The sequence below is a fragment of the Gorilla gorilla genome, chromosome 4 (assembly GCF_029281585.2).
Source record: "Gorilla gorilla gorilla isolate KB3781 chromosome 4, NHGRI_mGorGor1-v2.1_pri, whole genome shotgun sequence".
Lineage (NCBI taxonomy): Eukaryota > Metazoa > Chordata > Mammalia > Primates > Hominidae > Gorilla > Gorilla gorilla.
In genome coordinates, this window is record NC_073228.2 from 83,256,048 (window position 1) to 83,274,942 (window position 18,895).

Here is an 18,895-nt window from a genome sequence, read left to right on the forward strand (position 1 = left end):
TAAGCAAAGTGATGAATGAATGGTGTGGTTTCTCTTTACCACTTATAGTAAAGTGCAAGAGAAAAGAGATAAAATAATACTTAAAAAGGAATCACAGGCCACATGCAGTGGTTCACTCCTGTAATACCAGCACTTTGGAAGGCCGAGGAGGGCAGATCACTTGAGGTCAGGAGTTGGAGACCAGCTTAGTGAAACCCTGCCTCTACTATTTTTGTAAACATACAAAAAATTGCCAGGTGTGATGGCATGCACCTGTAGTCCCATCTTCTCGGGAGGCTGAGGCATGAGAATCAGTTGAACCTGGGAGGTGGAGGCTGCAGTGAGCTAAGATCGCTCCACTACACACCAGCCTGGGTGATGGAGCAAGAGTCTGTCAAAAAAAAAAAAAAAAAAGGAAATCATAGCTTGAATATCTGAAAAATCCTCAGCCTGTCTATATTGCAAAACATAAGAAACATGTTCGGCTGGGCGCGGTGGCTCACGCCTATAGTCTTAGCACTTTGGGAGCCCGAGGCGAGCAGATCACCAGAGGTCGGGAGTTTAAGACCAGCTTGACCAATGTGGAGAAACTCTGTCTCTACTGAAAATACAAAATGAGCCAGGCATGGCGGTGCATGCCTGTAATCCCAGCTACTCCGCAGGCTGAGGCACCAGAATAGCTTGAATCCGGGAGGCGGAGGTTGCAGTGAGCCGAGATCGCACCACTGCACTCCAGACTGAGGGACAAAGTGAGACTCAGTCTCAAAAAAAAAAAAAAAAAAAAAGAAACAAAGAAAGAAAAGAAAAAAAAGAAAAAAAAGGAAGCAAGCTGGGTATGTGCGTTTAGAGGTGCTGTACCTTTTCAGCATTATAAATGAATAGAGATGAGTGGCAATAGTTACTTTGGTCCATAGGTTTTTGGTATCTTAACTAGTTTTGGATCTCTTCCACTAAAGGAACTGCCTGTTGAACGTTGTTAGGAATGTAAATACTGAAGGCAAACTGCCTGGATTTGAATTTTGCTCTGTCCCTTGCACCCTGCCTGGGTTCAAATACTAGCTCTGCTTATTAAGTTCTTTTATGGTGATGACCTTTGAGCAAATGTCTTAGCTTCTGCTTTCCCAAGTAAATGGACACAATAGCTGCTACCTTGTGAAAGATTCATGTAATTGACCAGTGTTTACCAAGTAGCATCAGTGTTCAGTTTCAGTCATTGGTGATTCTGCAGTTGGACTGTGATGGGGTGTTGGGGTGGGGGTGGTGTGTGTGTGTAGCACTTAACTGCATGCGGAAAGGAAAAGGTACTTTTTATAACCGAGAGGCAGCTTTTCTCTGCTTTTGTGTCAAAAGGTAAGAAGGGAGTTTGGAGAGGGAAACCAATTCTCTTTAATACTAAGCTCTCTTCTTCAAAATCAGAGGTAGATAGAATGTGTAATAATTTACAGAATTTCTAGACTGAAACAATCTGATTTTTTAAAATGTATTTTTATTTTTTCAGGTTGAGACTGAGCTACAGTTAATCTGTGGCGACGTGCTGGATGCACTGGACAAACACCTCATTCCAGTAGCTGACACTGGCAAGTCCAAGGTTTTCTATTAGGAAATGTAGATTCTATACTAGAAAGGAAAATGTAAGATTAAAAGTTGGCCTTTTTAGAATCATGACTTTCTTCTTTGTAGGTTTCCAACTTTTATTTAAAAATAATTGTTTAATGTTAGAAGGATAGTCAATGTTGGAATAAAAAGATGGTCAGGCTATTATAAAAAATGGATTAGCTTTTGCTTTACCTATTTATATTCTTTTGCTTTCATGGGACCTATCTCGTTCCCCTCCCCTAAATGGCCGCACATTGCATAGTGCTGGCTGAAAGTTTCATGTAGAAATTTTATTTTATGATTAATACACTTGTGCCATTTCTTGGAACCACTTGCTTGTTTAATTCTAGTCTATCACGTGATAATTTTGTTGATATTTAGAGGCTCCTCAGTTAATTTCTATGGGATTTTTCGTTATATTTAATAAGAAAAATAATAGGAAGTAGCTAAGAAAAAAAGAAACAAAGCCAATTATTCTTGAGCATGTTTAAAATTATTGAAGTACACTTGTTAATTTTTAGTATAGAACCTACATTTCATAATAGAAAACCTTGGACTTGCCAGTGTTTAGCTGCTGGAATAAGGTGTTTGTCCAGTACATTCAGAATGTCGCCACAGATGAACTTTAGCTCAGTCTCAACCTGAAAAAATAAAAATGAATTTTAAAAAATTCAGATTGTTGAAGTCTAGAAATTCTGTAAGTTATTACACATTCTATGTACCTCTGATTTTGAGGAAGAGAGCTTAGTATTGAACAGAATTCATTTCCCTCTCCCAACTCCCTTCCTCCCTTTTGACACAAAAGCAGAGAAAAGCTGCCTCTCGGTCATCAAAAGTATCTTTTCCTTTCTGCGTGCAATTAAGTGCTACACACACGCACCACCCCCACCCCAACACCCCATCACGGTCCAACTGCAGAATCACCAATGACTGAAACTGAACACTGATACTACTTGGTAAACACTGGTCAATTACATGAATCTTTCACAAGGTAGCAACTATTGTGTCCATTTACTTGGGAAAAGAGAAGCTAAGACATTTGCTCAAATCACCTTAAAAGAACTTAATAAGCAGAGCTAGGATTTGAACCCAGGCAGGGTGCAAGGGACAGAACAAAATTCAAACCCAGGCAGTTTGCCTTCAGTACTTATATTCCTAACAACGTTCAACAGGCAATCCCTTTAGTGGAAGAGATCCAAAACTAGTTAAGATACCAAAAATCTGTGGACCAAAGTAACTATTGCCACATACCCAGTTTACTTCTTTTTTTTTTTTTTTTTTGAGAGGGAGTCTCGCTCTGTCACCCAGGCTGGAGTGCAGTGGTGTGATCTCAGCTCACTGCAATCTCCACCTCCCGGGTTCGTGTCATTCTTCTGCCTCAGCCTCCCGAGGAGCTGGGACCACAGGCGCCCGCCACCAGGCCCAGCTAATTTTTTGTATTTTTAGTAGAGACGGGTTTCACCGTGTTAGCCAGGATGGTCTCGATCTCCTGACCTCGTGATCCGCCCGCCTCGGCCTCCCAAAGTGCTAGGATTACAGGCGTAAGCCACCATTGCCCGGCCGCTAAACTCTTTAATTTTCAATTACTGCAATTGCTTGAAACTCAAATAGCCATATGGGGCTAGTGGCCACCATTTGGACAGAGTGACTCCAACATTCCATGTGGTGTAATTTTATTTGCTAGCCTTTAGCATCATGTAATGTGATCTTCTTGACTTGTTTTGTCTGTGTGACCAGAGCATCAGCTCCTTGAGGTGGGAATTGGTTTGTCTTGTCCACTGCTGTATGCTGGGGCTAGAAGTGGGCCTGGCATATAGTAGATGCTCAATATGTAATTGCCGAATGAATGCATGAGTAAATGAATGACTCCTGGGGACCATGAACTCTGAATTTCTCCAAAAGTAATGCTAGTTCTGCCAGGGCTTGCTGCTCTGTGACCTCAAGTCAGGATCTTGCCCTCTCTGGGCTCAGCATCCTGACCAAGGGGCACTGGGGCCCCACTGGTCCTAAGGCTCTGAGACTTACTGCTGCCTACTCTGTCCTGTTGGGAGAAAAGCTGAGTGTTGGGAGAGAAGCTGAGGCAGGGCTCGCATGTCTGCTAGACTTGCTGGCTCCTTGCTTCTAGCACTCCCATTATCTCAAGTAGCCACATGTTTCAAAGAAAATGCTACACCATCACAGCTGCAGCTCACTCACTTGATACATTGCTTCCTTTAAACCCCCACAGCCTCACCACCTGTTTCTTTGTTTGAGCACCAATAAATAGCCTGGGCTCCCTGTGTACCGATTGTTCTCACTTAATACATGAGAACATGCAATATTTGGCTGTTTCTGCGTTAATTCACGTAGGATAATGACCTTCAGCTGCATCTGTGTCGCTGCAAAGGACATGATTTTGTTCTTTTTTATGACTGCCTAGTACTTTGTGGTGTATATGCACCACATTTTCTTTATTTAATGAACCGTTGGTGGATACTTACCTTGGTTCCATGACCTTGCTGTTGTAAGTTATGCTGCGATAAACATGGGAGTGCAGTGCCTTTTTATATAATGATTTCTTTCCCTTTGGGTAGATACCCAGTAGTGGGATTGCTGGGTCGAAAGGTAGTTGTACTTTTAGTTCTTTGAGATACCTCCCTACTTTTTCCATAGAAGTTGAACTAATTGATACCTACCACCGCTTGCTGGAGGTTGAGGATGCCCAGTGAGTGTGCACCCGGGCTGGAGAAGGGAGGAGGTATGGCCCGGAAAAGAGACACAGAAAGGTAATCCAAGAGGGCTTTCTGGAGGAGGTGGCAGCTGAGCCTAGAGGTGAATTTCATTGGGGAAGAGGGAGTGAGGCCTAGGCAGCTTAGGCCATGACCCCTATGGTGGGAGACGGCTGCATAAGGGTCTCTCTCCTGGCATCCGTCTTTACCCATGCCTGGGCATCCTACCCCCATCACCCTTTAACCCCTGAGGGCCTTGGCTGGGTCCCAGAAATTCCCAGGAGGGTGCTCAGAGAAGACCACAGGGACTCTCATCACCCCCACCCTGGCTCACTTCCAAAAAGGCTGCAAGAAGGGTGTTGGAGGGTCTCCTGGAGGCTGCCAAGGGCATTTTCTCATGGAGCCCACGTCTCTCCCCGATCCTGGTGGCTGTGATCGGTAATTCCAGCTTCATACTGGCTACAGGTGGATGATGCCCACCTGGCTGCCGATGACTTCTGCACCAAGTGAGGCTGGGTCTCTGGAGCTGCCCCAGGGGCTGGACAAGCTGACCCTGCCTGGAGCCAAGCTGGAGATGCAGCCTGAGAACCTCAAGGAGGACGTGGTCTACCTGAAGAAGAACCATGAGGAGGTGAGTTCAGCTCAGGGAATGCAGCAGAAATTCACCTGGAAGCAAGCGAGGCTGGGGCCCAGAACCTCCCTGGGCTGGGCCATGCTTCCAGTCCAGTTCCCATCCTTAATGGATGCCTAGCTCTGACCCTCAGAGGACCCTGGGTGAGGCCTGGAGGAGCCCTCTTCTCAAATAGACTTCATTTGTCCCTTCAGGCTCAGCTCACTGCAGTTAACTAACTAATGAGTAACTCAGTGTAAGAACACACAATGCTAATTATTATAATTAATTATAATAGTGATAGTCATTAAAACAAGGAACTTCTGCCCAGCACTACAAGTGACTCACAGCCATTACCTCAACTGATACAAAAACTGGGAGAAAGATACTGTTTCTTCCTTTTGACCTGTGAAGAAACTGAGGCTCAGAGAGGTTAAGGGATATATCTACGGCTGCACAGGGACCCTCCTTAAGGTCGGACTCGTATCCACCCCACCTCTCTGCCCCTCTCCTGCCTCTCCTTTCCAGAAGGTTCTAGGTCCCAGGGACTGCAAGGCTCAACCCACGGATAGAGATCCAAGGTCCTGCCGGGGCGGTCAGGAGGTCTTACATGCCCTGTCCTGTGGCTTCCTTCTCAGCTGAGCTCTGTGCTGCTCTAAGCTGGGGGAGCCTACTCCCCGAGAAGCAGGACACCCAGAAGGTGTTTCCCCCTGGCGTTGAGGCTGGTTATACAATTGCTTTCCTCCAGCAGATTAACATTTGCTAACGGGGCCTGGCGCGGTGACACCAGCGTAAGGTTGCTTTTTGCATGCCTGTGCTGTGGGGTTGGTGGTGGGGGCAAGGCGGTGGTAGGGGCGAGGTCAGGGCAGTGAGTGAGGTTGCCCATGGTCATCCTCCACCGTGCTGGGGGGTTGTCATCTCTCGGGGCTTAGCACTTGTTGGGGATGGGTGAAGTCCAGTCCTGAGTCACAGTGTGTGTTGGGAGAGGTTGCTGATATTCATAGCCCTGTATGTTTGAGTAATGACAACATCCATCTCCACCTTCAGGGTGAGGAGCTGTTGGCCTATCTGTGTCTGTCTGTCTGTCATCCGTACCTGTCTCTCTGAGGGAGAGAAGGCAGGCCCCAGGGTCTTTCCCCAGGATGGCCTTGGGTGAGTTCCTGCTGTCCTCTCTGCCCAGGAAATGAACGCCCTTTGAGGTCAGGTGGACGAGGATGTCAGTGTGAAGATGGACACTGTGCCTGGAGTGAACCTGAGCTGCATCCTGAATGAGATGTGTGACCAGGACAAGAAACTGGTGGAGAAGAGCTGCAAGGATGCCCAGGGCTGGTTCTTCAGCGTGGTGGGTGGCCGTGTGTAAGCAGGTGTGCACACGTGTGGGCACATATGCTGTGTGCTGGTGCAGCTGGCAGATTCACAGGCTGTCCCAGTTGGAAGGACTTTTGGAAACCAGTCGGACCAGCCCTTCATGTCTTCGACGTAAAATGTGAGGCTCAGAGAGGACTCAAGCTCACACAGCCCTTCACTGTGGCCTGCAAAATAGATCCAGTTCTCTGCAAGTCTGGTCTTGGGTTTCCACCACAGCTGTTTACAGGATGTGTGTATTTGAGTACGTACGCATACCCTTGGCAAGCACAAGCTGTGTGTTTCCGGTGTCCTAGAGACAGCAACAGGTGCAAAAGAATAACACCCAGTGCCTGTCTTTGAGGTGCTGTAGTTCGGTAGGAGTAAGAAATGCAAACGACCGCAGAGCAGGCTGAATTCCTCCAAGGTCCAACGTGGGTGCAGAGGGTCTTTTTGTGCAGGTGCCTTTGGGGCCCCATAGAGGCCAGGGAGGGTTTAGGGGATGGTTCTGGGAGGCGAGGGCTCAGGAACAGCCCCTTTCCTGTGCCCCACTTCTGAAAGTCTCCATAAACCCCTGTGGCCCACTCTGCCTTCCAGAGAGAGGGGCTGAACTGCGAGGTGGCCACCAACACAGAGGCCCTGCAGAGCGGCAGGATGGAGATACGGAGCTCTACATCTCTGTGCATAACCTGAGCCGTCCCAGCTCAGCAAGGTAGGGCCTCTGTCCCTTCCCCACCCTGTACATGTCACCCCAGGGTGAGCGCAGCCTTATAGACCCCTGCTTGGAGAACCAGAGTCCCCACCCAGCCTGTCCCTTCACACTCAGTGGCTGGGTGCACTACCACCCAACTGTGCCGGCAGCACCCACAGGTCCATACAGGAGGGGCTCCTCTCTAGTGCTCTGCCATGGGGAAGGGTCCCACATCCATCTCATCGCACCACCTATCTCTTGGCCCACAGAAAGCATCGCTGGAGGGCAGCCTGGTGGAGACGGAGGTGTGCTACAGGACCCAGCTGGCCCAGCTGCAGGGGCTCATCAGAAGCATGAAACAGCAGCTGTGCGAGCTCTGCTGTGATGCAGAGCACCAGAACCACGAGCACCAGGTCCTTCTGGACGTGAAGACGCGGCTGGAGCAGGAGATCGCCACCTACAGCCGCTTGCTAGAGGTTGAGGACGCCCAGTGAGTGTGCACCCAGGTACCTGCTGGGGCGGGCTGGGGGCCCATTTCACCCAGGGAGAAGTTGGTGTCTGAGCACCAGCAAAGTTCAGGAGGTGTGAATGTGGGAACCTGTGGGGTTTGCAGGAGGTGAAACTGAGGATGCAGGCTGGAGTCTGACTGAGGAGCCTTGACTGCCAAGTTAAAGCATCTGGACTAGATCACGTAGGCAATGGGGAGCCATGGAGGGATTTGGAGCAGAACAGGGGAATGAACATCAAGATATTTTAGAACATTCACTCTGGCTGCAGAGGGAGAAATGGACCAGAGGGGTCAGGGTGGGGCCAGAGAGATGCGTCAGGGGGCTAGAGCAGGGAGTCTGGCCAGAGAAGTCTTGCGGAGTGGAGGCTGGGTGGGGGGGCAGGGGAAGGAAGGTGGTGCATGCAGAAGAGAGGTTATAGCTCAAAACAGCAGGACTGGATGCGTGGATCTCAGGCCTGTAAGCATGGCTCACAGTCAGGACTCAGTAAGTGTTGGGTGAACACATATGAAGGAGTGGGCATTGATGGCCCTGGGTTTCTGGTTCCGATGACTGTGAGTCCATCAGCCACAGGGTGAAGAGCATGGTGGGTGATGGTCGGGTTTGCAGTTGGGAAGGGTGATCAGGCCTTCAGCTGAGAGTGTCCTGGAGTCTCCATGCTTAGTCACACGTTGCAGCTTTTTGCTCCCCGAAAATGGTGAAGTCCATCTATAGTCTAACGACAGTCTCTCCTGCTTTAATTGGGTCTATTTGTTGGGTCCTCTGGGATATGGAAAAACCACTTGCTCAGCTTCTTGTAAATTCCTGGTGAGTGCCTCCAGGCCTACTGCTGTGCTGTTTCTTTTTCTTCTTCCTGCTGCGCTGAACCCCTGCCCTTTCATTCTTGGGCTTGTGCTAATTTCTGTGCATTCCCAACTGTGATTTTTCACCAATTTAGGGGAACCTCCTCTGCCAGGGCCTGCTTCTCCCCAGCAGTGCTTGCAGGGGCCTGGGCTGGCTGGCATCCCTGGGTCGATGGGTGCTCCTCTCCCTGCAGGCTGGCCACTCAGTACTCCTTGTCCCTGGCCTCGCAGCCCACCCGGGAAGGTAAGAAGCTGCCCTGTCCTGCTGTGTGGACCCCAAGGTGGGGGAGAGGCTGAGGACCCTTCTGTGTGGGAGACTGGGGGGACCACAGACTCGGGCAGGTGGGGGGAAGAGCTCCTGCCTGATGTTCCCTGTGCCTCCCTCCTCCATCGCCTGCAGCCACAGTGACCAGCCACCAGGTGTGCCATCGTGGAGGAAGTCCAGGTTGGAGAGGTGGTCTTCTGTGAGCAGGTCCATCTCTCAAGCCACTGAGGCCCCTTTCTGCCTGTGACAGCCCCACCTCGAGGGTCACGGCACAGCCATCAGCTCCAGCTCCCAGCATGCTACTGCCACGCCCCGAGTGTCCGTCTGGGCACCGGTCCATGACCTGTTGTCTTTCTGTATCTACTTTCTGCAGCCCCTCACTGAGGAGGCCCCCTGGGTTTGTCCAGTGCCTGCTATTAAAGCTTTGCTCCAAGTTCAATGCCTCGTGTGATCTGGTCTGTTCATTGGTTTGGGGCAGTGTGGGCTGAAGGACTGGGATAGGTGGAGAGTTTATTGAGTGTTTGGGTATCGGCTTGTCACCTGCCAATCTGTTCTGCCCACTCCATCCAGGCCTGGGGCTCCTGGAAAGACCAGAGGGGAGGAGGAGGAAGGATTAAGGGTGGAGGGATGGGACAGCCCCTTGTATTGGGAAAAGTTTCTAAGAATCAGCCCCTGAGTCCCTGTCACCTGTGGCTGGTCCCTGGGAGGGCCACACAGACTTTCCAAGGACCACACCTGTTGGGGAGCACTCCCTGTCTCAGCCCAGGGCGCGTTCAAGAGCAGGAGAGGGGCTCGGTGGGGAGGGGCTTCTGAAGGAGTGGTCCAGGGCACTGATGAGTGAGGGGGTGAGAGCGACGCAGCTAGCCCAGGAAAGCAGACCGGCTCTGCCCAGCTCGGGGTGTGTGTGGGGCAGGATGGCCGCTGTGTGTGTACGCATGGGGGGTGTCCTGTTTGCTTTGGTGGCTTGGCAGCCACTGGGCTATTGAGGAATCTCTCTCTGCTGCTGGTGGGGCTACCTGGGCCTGTCTGGGAAGTGGAAGCCATTGGCAGTCTGAAACATGACCACCTTCCACCCAGCGGGCCTGGCGGGACCCTGGGACCCAGGGCGGGGCTTGGGGTGGTGGGCAGGGCAGGGTGGGGCTGTGGAGTGGGGCACTTGGCCCACCAAGGAGCCACATCTTGGGGAGCCTGGAGTGGGAAGGGGGCTGGCTGGCTGGGGTCTCTGTAAGAGCCTCTTCTTGGGCAATGTCCGTTAGGTTTCCTGTGGGCTGAGACCTGAGAGAAATGCCCCTCACCTGACCCTGAGGTCTCTTGGGGTACAGAAGGGCGAGAGGAGTGGAAGGGGGCATCCCCCTCTCAGTTGGTTTAGATCCTCTCTTAGCACGGCCCACCTTTTCCCCATCCTATAGCTGAGCCCCTGTTTGCCCACCCCAGCCTGGAGTGTAAACCTGGGGAAAGGTTTACACGAGGAGACTGGGTTAGCAAGGGCTTCTAGGGATGGGGCAGGGTCAGAAGCTGACTGGATGGAACTGTAGCCCCTAGAGTGCATTCCTGGGTGTCAGACTCTACAGAAGGGGCCAGTGTGGACACTGCACCCCTCTGGAGCCCCAATTTCTTTATCTGCGATGTGGGTTGGTCTCCGAGCCTTGATGGCATTTCTATGCTGTGAGGTGGGCCTGGTGGGTTTGGGCTCAGTTTCCAAGGCAGGATAGGCTCTCGGTCCCCTCTTTCTCTTCAGCACCCAGCCCCGGGCCAGCACCGTGGGTGGAGCAGTGTGGGGTGAAAGACAGCAACTTCAGGGGGGTGGTCACCTGACACTGCAACCCATTTCCCCACCAGACAGGGTTGAGGTGGGCCGGGCTGGGGTGGTGGCTGCCTGGGAGGGCCTGGGGACAGTGAAGTCCTGTATTCTCCTCTTCTCCATATTAGGTCATGGGAAAGCATAGCTGGAGGGCCCGCCCAAATCAGAGGTGACGGGCCTCAGAGCAGTGGCACGCACACGCGCAGCACCCAGCACGAGGATTTGGAGAAATGAGGCAAATTCCTGATGATGGGTGGGGAGGGAGTCCCCAGCCACCTGGGAGCTGGCAGGTGGCCCGTGGTGATGAAAGCCCAGGGGAACGGAAACAGAGGAGCCTGTTGTAATGGCTATGCCCACAGGCCTATAAAGGAAGCCTGTGAACCCTGGCAGCCCTACACTACTTGGGGCCCCTCTTCTTTCCAGCCCTTCTCCTGTGTGCCTGCCTCCTGCCGCCGCCACCATGACCACCTCCATCCGCCAGTTCACCTCCTCCAGCTTCATCAAGGGCTCCTCTGGCCTGGGGGGCGGCTCATCCCGCACCTCCTGCCAGCTGTCTGGCGGCCTGGGTGCCGGCTCCTGCAGGCTGGGATCTGCTGGTGGCCTGGGCAGTGCCCTCGGGGGTAGCAGCTACTCCAGCTGCTACAGCTTTGGCTCTGGCGGTGGCTATGGCAGCAGCTTTGGGGGCATTGATGGGCTGCTGGCCGGAGGTGAGAAGGCCACCATGCAGAACCTCAATGACCGCCTGGCCTCCTACCTGGACAAGGTGCGTGCCCTGGAGGAGGCCGACACTGAGCTGGAGGTGAAGATCCGTGACTGGTACCAGAGGCAGGCCCCGGGGCCCGCCCGTGACTACAGCCAGTACTACAGGATAATCGAGGAGCTGCAGAACAAGGTAGGGCCTGCTGGTGGGAGGGGTCTTGGGGGGCATGACTTCTTCCCCCCAACTCCTGCCCTGGCCAAAGGCCTGGAGTCCAGCCATAGGGTCTCAGGGAGCCAAGGGTGGTTTGGCTGTGGCTTAGCTTCTGGGAACCTGTCTTGGGGCCCCTGTGTGGCCCACATCCCCCTTTTCTGGGGGCAGTAGGCTGAGTCAGGAACAAACAGGCCTCGTGGAGCCCCTTGGAGACTCAGTTTCTCCCTCGTGGAGCTCCTCCACCTGGAGAGGTTGTAGGATGAGGCAGGAGGATGCAGATGGAGGGCTGGGCCCATGGGCCACTGGATGCGTGGTGTCTTGCTCCTTTGGAGCAGGGGTCAGCAGGAAGGGGTTTTGGGAGGTGTGGAGTGGGGGTGTCTGAGTGAGCTCCTGATAGCACCTGCTGCGGGGGGGGGAGGCAGAAAGGAGGGGGTGGGACCTCAGGGTGGGGAAGGCCTCTGATGTGCCTTATTTGGGGATTTTTCTGGCTTCTCCTTTCCTCCTGCTGTCCCTTAAGACAGGCTCAGCAAACCGCAGGGGGCGGGGCTGCTGGCTGGAGCCCAGGGTTAGGGATTAGGAAGGGTCCTGACTTCTGATTTGGGACCACTCTTTGGTGAGGGCTCCTTTAGCCTCCTTTTGGGGGAGCCTGTCAGGGGCACCCTCTAGCTGACTGTAAAACGAGGGGGTTGCCCACATCCCCTCCCTTGTTCTAGAATTCTGGGACAGTTTCTGCCCTGGGGACATTTTCCCTTTCTTTTCTGGTTGCCTCATACTCCCAGCCAGCTGCCTCTTCTCCTTTAAGGCTGAGCCTGGCATGGGGGTCTGGTGGGGTACTGAGTAGCGGGGGAAGAAGAGGCACCTTTGAGCCCTTCAGACTCCTGCTTGCCCGTCCTCTGCCAATAATACAGCACGGGACACGGGAGGGGCTGGGCGGGAAGAGAGGCCCCCAGGAAGGAAGATCTGTTCAGAACTCTGGTGTGGGCTCAGCCACCCCCATCCGATGACCTGAGTCGGTGTGAATCCTGGCTTGGGAGTTGGAGCTGGCTGCGGTCTGTGCTCTCTCACTTTTGTGCTGCTTAACCTGGATAAGGCTTTCGCCCTCTCCGGTTGGGGTATTGATAGCCTTTGGTGACCTTGAAGACCATTTTCAGTTCTGAGGGTGATGGGTCTGTGGTTGGATTGGAACTCCAGGCCCACCCTGACACCTGAACGCTGAGGTTTTTGTCCAAGATTCCGGGGTCCCCTTTGCCCCTCTTTGGGGTGGGGGTGGGTGTGGGGAAAAGAAAGAGAGATCAGTGTCTCTTTCTATAAGGACTGTGTCTATATAGAAAGAAGTAGACATAAGAGACTCCATTTTGTTCTGTACTAAGAAAAATTCTTCTGCCTTGAGATGCTGTTAATCTGTAACCCTACCCCTAACCCTGTGCTCGCAGAAACATGCCCTGTGTGGACTCAAGGTTTAATGGATTTAGGGCTATGCAGGATGTGCTTTGTTAAACAAATGCTTGAAGGCAGCTAGCTTGTTAAAAGTCATCACCACTCCCTAATCTCAAGTACCCAGGGACACAAAACACTGCGGAAGGGAGGTCGCAGGGACCTCTGCCTAGGAAAGCCAGGTTTCTCCCCATGTGATAGTCTGAAATATGGCCTCATGGGAAGGGAAAGACCTGACCGTCCCCCAGCCCGACACCCGTAAAGGGTCTGTGCTGAGGAGGATTAGTAAAAGAGGAAGGCCTCTTTGCAGTTGAGATAAGAGGAAGGCATCTGTCTCCTGCTCATCCCTGGGCAAAACCCGATTGTATATTCCATCTACTGAGATAGGAGAAAACCGCCTTAGGGCTGGAGGTGAGACATGCTGGCGGTAACACTGCTCTTTAATGCACCGAGATGTTTATGTATGTGCACATCAAAGCACAGCACCTTTTCCTTAACCTTGTTTATGACACAGAGACATTTGTTCACATTTTCCTGCTGGCCCTCTCCCCACTATTACCCTATTGTCCTGCCACATCCCCCTCTGGGAGATGGTAGAGATGGTAGAGATATAATGATCAATAAATACTGAGGGAACTCAGAGACTGGGGCCAGCGTGGGTCCTCTGTATGCTGAGCGCCAGTCCCCTGGGCCCATTTTTCTTTCTCTATACTTTGTCTCTGTGTCTCTTTCTTTTCTCAGTCTCTCATCCCACCCGACGAGAAATACCCACAGGTGTGGAGGGGCAGGCCACCCCTTCAGGTGGGGAGTGTCGGGTTCCCTCTCCCAGGTTTGGCTCTGAAGGCACGAGAAATACCCACAGGTGTGGAGGGGCAGGCCACCCCTTCAGGTGGGGAGTGTCGGGTTCCCTCTCCCAGGTTTGGCTCTGAAGGCACGAGAAATACCCACAGGTGTGGAGGGGCAGGCCACCCCTTCAGGTGGGGAGTGTCGGGTTCCCTCTCCCAGGTTTGGCTCTGAAGGCACGTGCATCCATTCAGCTCTTACCTCTGATCCCAGAGTGACCAGGGGAGATGTAGCAGCGACAAAACCCTGGTTTTGCTGAGACAAGGAATTGCCTGCCCCAGTGGAGCCCAGGCAGAGGCAAGCTGTCTCTGGGCTCCTCACCTCAACAGAGGCACTGCAGAGCAAGGCCAGTGGCCAGCACCAAGGGATGCCCCACAGCACCCTGAGGAGGCCCCATCTTGGTGTCCAGACCCCTCCTCCTCCCTCCAGTCCTCGGTGCTGCACCAGCCTCTCAGGCCAAGGCCTGAGCAGGGCCCACCCTGGGCAGACCTCATGCCAGTGATCGTGGGGAGGTGGGTGAGAGTTGGGTATACTGGCCCCGCCTGCAGGCATGGTGGGAGCCTGGAGAGGGCTGAGGTCTGGGTTCTAGTTGCAGCTCTGCAGCTTAAAGCAGAGTGACTTTGAGTGAATTTCCACCTGTCTCTGGTTACCCCTCTGTCCCCTCTGATCAAGAAAATGATATAAATTTGAGACGCACAGAGAGAGGGCTCAGGATGACAGAACAGGCTTAGGCAAGGAGAACAGGCAGGCAGGTTCACATCTCAGCTTCCAGTGCCTGGTCCTGGGAAGCCCACTTATCCTCCCTGAATCCCAGCTCCCTCACCTGAGGACTGGTGGCAGGAATAACGCCCCCGTCATCCCTGCTCACAGAACCGTACAACACACACCAGGCTCTCCATGGGTGCCTGAGTGGGCCCATGACTAGTGCTCTCCCCCAGCTCAGCTGGATGAATGGAGCTGCCAGGCCCAGCGTGGGATCTGTGGACACAGGAGAGAGAACTGCTGGGAACGGATCCCCAGCCAGTCCTGTTTCTACAGGGTAGGGGGGAACTCTGAGGCCCACGGCGGGGTCAGGGGTCACACCTGGCTGCAGTGGCAGGATGGGGCTCCCTCCCACCGGCCTGCAGGTGGGGTGCCTGTGATTAGGAGAGGGCGGTAGAGGAGTGGAGGAGCTAGGTGTGGGGCTGTGGTGTTCTTCAGCTGGGAGTGTGGGGGACGCAGGGCCCCGCGTAGCGGTTCGGGAGGGTGCCAGTGTGTAGAGGTGAGTGTGAGGAGCAGGTGGCTGGAGGGGGAGGATGAGGAGGATGAGGGGCAGGGCTGGCCCTTGGGGAGGGGCCGGTGGGGTGCTTCGCGCATGTTTCTTTGTGGCTAGTGGTGTGTCATCCCCTTTTACAGGTGAGAAAACTGAGGACCAAGGGGCTGTAAGACCAGCCTGTGCTGTACAGCTGGTAAGGGCAGAGCAGGGACTCAGTGCCGCCTGTCTGGCTCCATGGCCAGTGCTGTTTGTATGGTGCACACACTTCTGGAGATCCCGGGGGCTCAAGTCAGCCCTCGGAACTGGAATTAGATCCAAGAGGGGAAAGAGAGTCATAGGATTTTTAGAACCAGAAGGGACTCTGCAATCACCCAGTCCAGCCTGGTCACCACTGAGGGGAAACAGGCCCAGAGGTGGGAGGTGGGGAGCCTCAGGCCACACAGCAAGCAGAGTGAAGACACGAACTCTGCCCCTGCCCAGAGTGGGACATGTAGGATCCCCGCAACTGCTCCCCAAGACAGCCCAGGATGGCATCACTGAGGTCTCTTTCAGCCAAGGCTGTCACTGTGGGGCAGGGAGTTCTTCTGAAGGGCTGACTCACTGCCTGGGGACGCAGTTGCCACAAAGCCACCTGTGCCAAGGCCCCACTGGCCCCAAGGGCTCCAGGAACGGGAGCGTGATTCCCGGCCACCTAGCCTGAGTCACCACCAACTCGCATTTGTGTGTTTTTCTCTCAGCTCCACACTCTCAAAGCTGGGTGGGAACTCTGAGCCAGCACACAGCAGAGTTGATCCTGGGCTGAATAATCCAGAGTGAGGAGTTGGACGGGACCGGGAGTGATGAAATCCAGAGGGGAACCTGGAGTCAGCAGTTAGGAGGGCCCCGCCTTCCCCAGGTGCATATAAAGGTCTCTGGGGCTGGAGGCAGCCACAGCATGCTCTTAGCCTTCCTGAGCACCTTCCCTTTTTTCAGCCAACTGCTCGCTCGCTCACCTCCCTCCTTGGCACCATGAGCACCTGCAGCCACCAGTTCACCTCCTCCAGATCCATGAAGGGCTCCTGCAGCATCAGGGGCAGCATCGGGGGCGGCTCCAGCCACATCTCCTCTGTCCTGGCTGGAGGGTCCTGCCATGCCCCCAGCACCTACGGGGGGGCCTGTGTGTCTCCTTCTCTCGCTTCTCCTTTGGGGGAGCCTGCGGGCTGGGGGGCGGCTATGGCGGTGGCTTCGGCAGCAGCAGCAGCTTTGCTAGTGGCTTCAGGGGAGGATACGGTGGTGGCCTTGGTGCTGGCTTCAGTGGTGGCTTGGGTGCTGGCTTGGGTGGTGGCTTTGCTGGTGGTGATGGGCTTCTGGTGGGCAGTGAGAAGGTGACCATGCAGCACCTCAATGACCGCCTGGCCTCCTACCTGGACAAGGTGCGTGCTCTGGAGGAGGCCAATGCCGACCTGGAAGTGAAGATCCGTGACTGGTACCTGAGGCAGCGGCCCAGTGAGATCAAAGACTATAGTCCCTACTTCAAGACCATCGAGGACCTGAGGCACAAGGTGGGTGACTTTGGTGTATGGAGCACTGAGAGAGGCTGGGGCTATAGTGGCCCTTGGGATACCTCTTTTTAGCAATTACACTTTACAAACAGGGAGACTGGGCACCTTTGGGGAGTGGCCAGGATCACCCAGGGAAGTGGTGGCAGAGGGTCCCTTTTCAGCATCTCTGTGCCCGGACTGGGGCTGTTACCCTGAATCTCTTATTTCCTGCAAGGGTTCAGCTGCAAGTTCCGCTTCCCTGCCTTGGGCCCAGGAAAGGGGTGATCGGGATGGAGTGCATCCCTGCATACCCTGAGCTGGTGGAGAAGGCATGCCAGCCCTGCCAGCCAGAAGACTTCCAGATTTGGGGAGGTTCCTTTTGCCCCTTTCTGCCTTTCACGCTCAAGTAGTAAGGTCCTTGCCTGACCAGGGCTCCTGTCCTCCATCCCCACTCCAGATCATTGTGGCCACCATTGAGAATGCGCAGCCCATTTTGCAGATTGACAATGCCAGGCTGGCAGCTGATGACTTCAGGACCAAGTGAGCAGCCAGCATGGTGGGCTGGGGGCAGAGGGCAAGGGACAAAGAGTGGGGCTGTCCACCCAGCAGGGCCAGCAGACCCTGAGCCTCAGAATCCTCAGGGCTGCAGCCTAAGGACCTGACCTCTGTCCTGCCAGTTACGAGCACGAGCTGGCCCTCCGGCAGACTGTGGAGGCTGGCATCAATGGCCTGTGCCGGGTGTTGGACGAGCTGACCCTGGCCAGGACTGACCTGGAGATGCAGATGGAAGGCCTGAAGGAGGAGCTGGCCTACCTGAGGAAGAACCACGAGGAGGTGCGGTTGCTGCTGGCTTCCGGGATGGGAGGCTGGTTTGGTGGGGTTGCCAGATGCACCCAGGGCCAGGAGAGGAGGCTGCTGAGCTGACTGCCTCCTGCCATCCCTTCCCAGGAGATGCTTGCTCTGCGAGGTCAGACCGGTGGAGAAGTGAATGTGGAGACGGATGCCGCACCTGGCGTGGACCTGAGCTGCATCCTGAATGAGATGTGCAACCAGTACGAGCAGATGGCAAAGCAGAACCACAGAGACGCTGAGGCCTGGTTCCTGAGCAAGGTGGGGCTCGGGCCCTCGGTGGGCCTGCAGCACTTCCCAGCTGGGGGCTTTGGGAGAGCCTCACCTTTCACTCTGCTTTCCTGTCTCAGACCAAGGAGCTGAACAAAAAAGTGGCCTCCAGCAGTGAACTGGTACAGAGCAGCCGCAGTGAGGTGACGGAGCTCCAGAGGGTGTTCCAGGGCCTGGAGATGGAGCTGCAGTCCCAGCTCAGCATAGTATGAAGGACCCGGCACAGCAGCAGCCCCCAGGTCACCAGTAATGGCCACCACCCCCTCAACAAGCCACAATTTAGTTCCACCTTTCTTTTCTCAGGGCGGGACCAGAGGACTCATGGGACCTGTTATATAGATAGAGAAACTAGCCCTAGAATAGTGGGCTAGCATTTCTCTATATTGTCTGGCCCATCAGTACCCCAACTGGGATCAAAATCCGGGCACCTCTCAAAAACCATGCCCAGAGACCTGGAGGGACAGGAGTGACCACCTCCATTGACTCTTTTTCTCTCTCTCACTTGCAGAAAGCGTCCCTGGAGAACAGCCTGGAGGAGACCAAAGGCTGCTACTGCATGCAGCTGTCCCAGATCCAGGGACTGATTGGCAGTGTGGAGGAGCAGCTGGCCCAGCTAAGCTGTGAGATGGAGCAGCAGAGCCAGGAGTACCAGATCTTGCTAGACATGAAGACACGGCTGGAGCAGATCGCCACCTACTGCCGCCTGCTGGAGGGCGAGGACGCCCAGTGAGTCCCAGGCCCCTCAGTTCTGCCTCCCAGACCCTTTAGCCCCCCTGCTGCTCTCAGCACAACTGACTGCCCTGCCTTTTCTCACCCACAGCCTTTCCTCCCCACACGCATCTGGCCAATCCTGTTCTTCCCGAGTGGGTAAGGCTCCTGAGGCTCCCCGGCACTGCAGCCCCTCTGCCTGTTTCCATGGAGTGGGGGCCAGGCCCTTCTCCTCAGAGCTCCCAGCCCTCCCTTCTCCCTGCCCTGGAGTTGGCTTAGCTCTCAGACCCCTTCTCACCTCCTCTTCTCTCTCCCACAGTCTTCACCTCCTCTTCGTCCTCTTCGAGCCGTCAGACCTGGCCCATCCTCAAGGAGCAGGGCTCATCCAGCTTCAGCCAGGGCCAGTGCTCCTAGAACTGAGCTGCCTCTACCACAGCCTCCTGCCCACCAGCTGGCCTCACCTCCTGAAGGCCTGGGTCAGGACCCTGCTCTCCCAGCGCAGTTCCCAGCTGTCTCCCTGCTCCTCTACTGGTGATGGGCTAATAAAGCTGACTTTCTGGTTGATGCAAACCTGTGTGATCTCTGTTCTTGAACTGATGGGAGGGGAGTTGCAGGTGCTTTCCAGAAACCTCCTGGAGCCTCACAGCCTGAGAGATGTGGGAAATGGGACAAATCTCAGAAGATCTTGAAGGCTTTTCCTGGAAGACCTCCATGCTCTATGGAAGTGGGAGGTGGGACACAGGATGGGGGAGTGTCCACACGTG

The 18,895-nt window shown here is 54.3% G+C and overlaps 2 protein-coding genes across 29 annotated transcripts; both read left to right on the plus strand.

Annotated features, from left to right (window-relative positions):
* The first annotated feature begins 2,297 nt into the window (after positions 1 to 2,297).
* LOC115932994 (uncharacterized) lies at positions 2,298 to 8,980 on the plus strand. Of its 28 annotated transcripts, XR_008679554.2 has the most exons (10): positions 3,822 to 4,078; positions 4,228 to 4,340; positions 4,749 to 4,914; positions 5,422 to 5,593; positions 6,074 to 6,698; positions 6,835 to 6,949; positions 7,198 to 7,434; positions 7,542 to 7,619; positions 8,372 to 8,520; positions 8,677 to 8,980. XR_008679554.2 is itself a non-coding variant. In XM_055386074.2 (3 exons), exons 1-3 carry the CDS (start codon positions 8,129 to 8,131, stop codon positions 8,742 to 8,744), a joined length of 330 nt encoding a protein of 109 aa, XP_055242049.1. In that variant the 5' UTR covers positions 7,812 to 8,128; the 3' UTR covers positions 8,745 to 8,980. The 28 variants fall into 28 exon arrangements, 1 of the variants encoding a protein (XP_055242049.1); XR_008679563.2 differs by lacking the exon at positions 5,422 to 5,593 and having other exon boundaries at positions 4,732 to 4,914; positions 6,074 to 6,502; XR_008679548.2 differs by having other exon boundaries at positions 5,422 to 6,698; positions 7,542 to 8,241.
* Positions 8,981 to 15,535: 6,555 nt separating this feature from the next.
* Positions 15,536 to 18,676, plus strand: LOC101124577 (keratin, type I cytoskeletal 16-like). Its single transcript, XM_063706634.1, is given in 9 exon segments — positions 15,536 to 15,928; positions 15,931 to 16,325; positions 16,762 to 16,844; positions 16,982 to 17,138; positions 17,253 to 17,414; positions 17,504 to 17,629; positions 17,932 to 18,149; positions 18,244 to 18,290; positions 18,451 to 18,676. Coding segments are annotated over 9 exon segments (1,419 nt in total). The 5' UTR covers positions 15,536 to 15,792; the 3' UTR covers positions 18,546 to 18,676.
* Positions 18,677 to 18,895: the final 219 nt, after the last annotated feature.

What these genes read in the sequence shown, in the direction of transcription:
- LOC115932994 (XM_055386074.2), top strand. Translation starts at nt 8,129, where the DNA reads ATGGTGAAGTCCATCTATAGTCTAACGACAGTCTCTCCTGCTTTAATT. An exon ending in CAGCTTCTTGTAAATTCCTG is followed by an intron (nt 8,242 to 8,371) that starts GTGAGTGCCTCC and finishes TCACCAATTTAG; the next exon opens with GGGAACCTCCTCTGCCAGGG. An exon ending in CTCGCAGCCCACCCGGGAAG is followed by an intron (nt 8,521 to 8,676) that starts GTAAGAAGCTGC and finishes CATCGCCTGCAG; the next exon opens with CCACAGTGACCAGCCACCAG.